The 5,606-nt window shown below is 34.7% G+C and overlaps 1 protein-coding gene across 1 annotated transcript; it reads left to right on the top strand.

The window, feature by feature from the left end:
* The first annotated feature begins 1,080 nt into the window (after positions 1-1,080).
* On the top strand, positions 1,081-4,535 carry LOC107702613 (SLAM family member 5-like). The gene is made up of 4 exons (XM_016504986.1): positions 1,081-1,084; positions 2,436-2,756; positions 4,006-4,305; positions 4,384-4,535. Exons 1-4 carry the CDS (start codon positions 1,081-1,083, stop codon positions 4,533-4,535), a joined length of 777 nt encoding a protein of 258 aa, XP_016360472.1.
* Positions 4,536-5,606: the final 1,071 nt, after the last annotated feature.

The following is a 5,606-nucleotide window of genomic DNA, read 5'->3' as shown; positions in this document are numbered from 1 at the left end:
GAAAAATTACGCTATATTGATGTGCACGCGTGCCCAGTAGTTTTTGCTGTATGCCTTCTAGCCTTAACGGTCGTACAAGGTCGTCTTTGCATTTTCATTTGATGATGAAGAGCATTGTGAAGATTTACTGCTGATGGCAGAAAGAGGCAGACGAGCTGAAAGAAAAAAAAAACATAAGAGAGTAAAAATAAACGAGTATGAATCAAGATCCACCATAGCATTCCCGCGACTTTGCACAAGAAGAAAAACAGCAGTCAGAAAAGAGAAAGAAGTCAAATTCACCATCACTCCCTCAGAAACACCCTCACAACAGTGTTTACTCTGTTTTAATGCCAAGGTAATATCACTCAAAATAGTGTTAAGTGTACATAATTGTTTTGACGTGTTTAACGATGTTAATAACAGTGAAAGTGCATCATCACAGTCTGTGAATGCTTCTCTTCTCGATGGTTCATCCAGCAGCAGGCGCTCGGCCTTGTTACTGTTATATGCATCACATACAGGTAAAATATGAGGATTTTAGGAAACACTGATCCAGGCCTCTACACTTCTGTTTCTCCAGAATAAAAGAGAAAAAACGAATGTTTCAACTATAATAATAAAAAAAAAAAGTTATTTCGCCAAAGTACCAAAATCTGCAATCCAAAAAAGAGAGAATTTGTTATAAACTCAGTATTTCTCATCAAATTTTCCAATCACCAAGATCTTGTTTTAAACTCAAGTATTACTCATCAAATTAAAAAAAATAAAAATAAAATTTCTCAGGTAAACAAATGCAAATTTCTCTAAACGAACAATTACATTTACAGGTTACTGTGTTTTCTCATTAACATTCAACTGATGAATTTTGCTGTAACAACACATGCAAACATTATGGATACACTCCAAAAACATACCCTGCAATATTTGTTTTGCACAGAATCTGTACAGAAATGTGTGTGTCAATAATTTGTGGGTGAAGTGTTTTTTTTTTTTTTCTCCTAGTATGATAAACTCCTCGCGTGCGCATTGATAGTTCATGCTATCACTGCATGATATAGCTTATGCAATGAAAGTTAGAATGACCACAACAGTCAAGATATGAGTATAAATTCTGTATGACCTTTAATATCTTTTTATACTTGGCTCATATGACAGAATTAAGCAATATCGCACAAGCAAGCGTGCTCTTTTCCTCAACATCAGCATGATCAGCAAATGTGATATTGATTTTATGCAACAGTTCAACAAAAAAGAACTTAATATTGAGTTACATTTTAGAAATAATATTGTTTGTATTTGCTCTGTCACAATCCTGCCTACTGTGTAGGAACGTTGAGCGAAGGAGCGAGGAGACGTGGGAGAATTTGTGACGGAACAGTCTTTATTAATCCAAAAAAGACACTCAAGATGGAACACACACGGAGCACAAGGGAGTTGACGTTTAAGACAGGACATGGAGCACATGGGGGAGGGAAACAAACACAAAACAGTCCATGGGCGTGAAATTACTCCAGCTTTGGGAACCTAGCAAAATTACTGTTTACAAAATCTAAACAAAAATCTAAAAATTTTTTTTGGTCAACATTGCACACCCCTAGTCAGAAGTCAAATATGATTGACAGCTCACAACACTAAATAAAACACCAGCAGATACTGATTTCTAATCCAATATTTCACTCTTTTATTAGTTTTCACAGAAGGCCAAAATTAATTTGAAAATGTAAGATCAGCAAAAGCTTGTTGATTTTCGTGATGTTAAAGGAGATGGACGTGTGAGCGGAACCTAGCTGAGGTTGAGGGAGGACACAACCAGATAAATATCACAGTTCAGTCGGGAGTGTTTTCAGACATTTTAAGCATCACTGTTGTGGGTTTTTCAGTGAACCGATGAAGAAAATGTTTCTTATTACTGAACCAGTTTTGACGAGTTTGTCTTTTCATATGATTTGTGGACTAAAACCGTTAAAGATGTTTTGGATTGTTTCATTCTGTTTGTGTTTGTGGCGTCTGGATGGTGAGTTTGAAATGTGTTTTTATGACTTCATTTGCTTCTGTTCTGGTAGCATGTAATAAATTACTGGTTAAATTAGTCAGAGGATTAACATTCACTGTTATTCTCATATAGAAATGCAACATGATACTAATTTGAGATCAAGTTTGAATTCAAGTTATTCAGGTTATTCTGTTAGTTATTGATTCCATTAAATATGAAGCTCAAATAACCAACAGCATTTGTGTTGTTGTATTAAAATTCATTCAAGTTAGCTATTTTTTCATATAGAACTCTTGTCAAAACTCTTGTATAAATCTCTTGTCATTGATCATCTTTTGTCATCTTTTTGTACTGCTGTAGAATATTGTTATTATTATTATTAATAGTATTTTATTGAAGCTTCATCAAATCAACATCAAATGAGTTTAAAGCTTAATCTGTAAAAAAATCTGTTCTTCAGGTGTGTTTGGTGATGAAGTGGAGTCGGTGTCAGTGGTGGAGGGACACAAGGTCACTCTAAACTCTGGTCTTACTGAAATGAAGGATGATGATGTGATTCAGTGGAGGTTTTGGATTGAAAACACTTTAATCGCTGAAATCAATAAAAGGGCCGACAGCATGTCTGTATATGAGGATGTTCTTGATGGGAGATTCAGAGACAGACTGAAGCTGGACAATCAAACTGGATCTCTGACCATCACAAACATCAGAACTGAACATTCTGGACGCTATAAACTACAGACCAACAGTGTGAGAAAGTGTTTCAAAATCACTGTATTTGGTGGTAAGTTATGTCACCTGCTTTATGTTTTAATCAGTACAAAGATGCAATTAATAATTCAAACTCCATTTTGCTTCTGTTGATTCACGATGATATTTATTTCAAATTTAAACTTCAAACTATTTGCTTTAGTAAACCATCAAATAATCACGTTTATCCTTGTTTCTGATTGTTCTCTTTCTGTTTGGTGTTACAGTGAAGTCAGTGTCAGTGAAGGAGGGAGATTCAGTCACTCTAAACTCTGGTCTTACTGAAATAATGGATGATGATGAGATTCAGTGGTGGTTTCGGAGTGAAAACGCTTTAATAGCTGAAATCAATACACGGGTTGACAGCATGACTGTATTTGATGATGTTCTTGATGGGAGATTCAGAGACAGACTGAAGCTGAACAATCAAACTGGATCTCTGACTATCACAAACATCAGAATCACAAACTTTGGAGTTTATCAGCTACATAACAATTATATTATGGGGATTATGTTCTTTCTCCGTGTCCATAGTGAGTTCAATATCAGTTTCATCTGTTTTAATTTTTTATTTAAAGATGCAATAATTAATCCACACAGCATGTTGCTTCTTTTGTGTCTGTTCTGTTGCATGATATTATTAATTGCACATTTAAATATCTATTTACTTTCATAAACCATCTTAAAGTTGTTTAACAGTATTAATCTGTGACAAACCCTGTTTGTTTTGTGTGTGTTTTGTTGATCCAGATGAAATATCAGTGATGGAGGTAGATTCAGTCACTCTAAACAATCATCTTACTGAAATACTGAGTGGTGTTGGGATTCAGTGGACGTTTCGGAGTGAAAACACTTTAATAGCTGAAATCAATAAACCGACCGACATATTCACTGTATTTGATGATGTTCTTGATGGGAGATTGAGAAACAGACTGAAGCTGAACAATCAAACTGGATCTCTGACCATCACAAACACCACAACTGAACATGCTGGAGATTATGAACAAATGACTAACAAACTGACTGCGATTTTCAGTCTCACTGTCTATGGTGAGTTTTATTGGTTTCATTTATTTATTGCAGCATTATTAAAGTAAATCTAAGGAAGTATCTAATTACTTAGAATTACAAATCAGCTTTTTTAACTTTATATTTAACTTTCTATTAAATTGTTTTTAAATGCTCTTCTTTTGATCATTCTTGGTTCCTCTCAATGTTTTTTCCACAAGCTTGACTATATTCATTCATCTTCAAATATCTTTATTCTTTCGTGTTTTCAGCTCGTCTGCCGGTTCCTGTCATCAGCAGTAACTCTTCACAATGTTCTTCATCATCATCATCATCATCATCATCTTGTTCATTGGTGTGTTCAGTGGTGAATGTGGGTCATGTGACTCTCTCCTGGTACAAAGGAAACAGTTTATTGTCCAGCATCAGTGTGTCTGATCTCAGCATCAGTCTCTCTCTACCTCTGGAGGTGGAATATCAGGATAAAAACACCTACAGCTGTGTGCTCAACAATCCCATCAGCAACCAGACTCAACATCTGGACATCAGTCAACTCTGTCACACATGTTCAGGTACAGCAGCTGATATTAGTTGATGATATTAACGTTTATTGACTGAGCTGATCTCAGTCTGATGTTTTTATTCCTCAGACTCTGTCCACTGTTGTGGTTCTACTGAAGCTGTGATCCGATTGGTCCTCTCTGCTCTGGTGGGCGTGGCTACTGTCATTCTTCTGGTTTATGACATCAGATCCAGAAGAGCTGAACAAGATCAAGCACAGATTCACACATCAGGGATATGATTGATGTCATTTCTCACTAATTGTTTTGCATATGTAAATTGTTGTGAGATTTATTAATTTATGGCTGTATATCTTGATCTTTTTCAGGAAGTATTGAAATCTAAAGCAGCTCATGCTCTCTCTGCAATTTTAAGTGTCTACATTTTAAAAAATCTAGTTTGAAAGACTTTATTGTTTATATTTCCCACATATGAGTAGAGACACACATATCTTTCTTTACTACTGCTGTACATCTGTAATATGTATTTTCTGACCATTATCCATAACGTTTTCTCACTCTGAGGTTCAAGAGTCTCTTCATGTTTTATTACATTTATGATGTCGAGCGCCTCTTAGAGGAATACATTATGTACATTTGAATGAGTTCAGCAGAGCAATACATATATATATACACAGGTTTACAGTATTTATATTTGTAAATGTACATTATTGTTAAGCTCATGGGTTTTTTTTTCTTCTAAAACATTTCTTTTTACATTTATTATTAAATTGTTATTTTGGCACCTCTGCAAGATTTTCTTTAGTAAGCCATAACCTATAGGCTATACAGCTAAAACATGATTACTATTTATATTACTGGCTATTTTTCCTAATAGTATTATAAAATTAAAGTTTAGAAAAAAAAAAATAATGAATGGAAAATGAATAATTAATAATCACAGTCTGTGAATGTTTCTCCTCTCGAAAGTTCATCCAGCAGGAGGCGTTCAGCTTTTTTTTTTTTTGAGATGTGCAAAAAATGTTGTTTAATGTTTTGAGTGTATGTTTTCCAGTCCTCTTCACGTTACCTATGTTGTCAATATTTAAAATATGAGGGTTATTGTGTAAGTTCATCATCATTGTAACTTGAATTGCAGAAAACTTTTCAGGATTTCTCCAGAAGAAAAGCCCAAGGTAAACTCACGTGCTTCACCTAGAGTTTCAAAACTAAAGCTACTGTGCTCAAACTCAGCAATATACCAGAGTCTGCAATCAAAAGTTCATCATGAACTTTAGCATTTCTCATCAGATTTTCCCAAGACTATATCTCTCAGTTTATCAAATGCCAGTGTTTCTAAATGAACATTTACA

The sequence above is a fragment of the Sinocyclocheilus anshuiensis genome, unplaced genomic scaffold (assembly GCF_001515605.1).
Source record: "Sinocyclocheilus anshuiensis isolate Anshui unplaced genomic scaffold, SAMN03320099.WGS_v1.1 scaffold802, whole genome shotgun sequence".
Classification (NCBI taxonomy): domain Eukaryota; kingdom Metazoa; phylum Chordata; class Actinopteri; order Cypriniformes; family Cyprinidae; genus Sinocyclocheilus; species Sinocyclocheilus anshuiensis.
This window is presented reverse-complemented; position numbering and strand designations above follow the sequence as displayed.

Bases quoted from the DNA above. Each gene is read 5' to 3' on its own strand.
- LOC107702613 (XM_016504986.1), top strand. The intron at 2,757-4,005 runs GTGGTAAGTTAT...TCGTGTTTTCAG, and splicing joins TTTCAAAATCACTGTATTTG to CTCGTCTGCCGGTTCCTGTC. The intron at 4,306-4,383 runs GTACAGCAGCTG...TTTATTCCTCAG, and splicing joins ACTCTGTCACACATGTTCAG to ACTCTGTCCACTGTTGTGGT.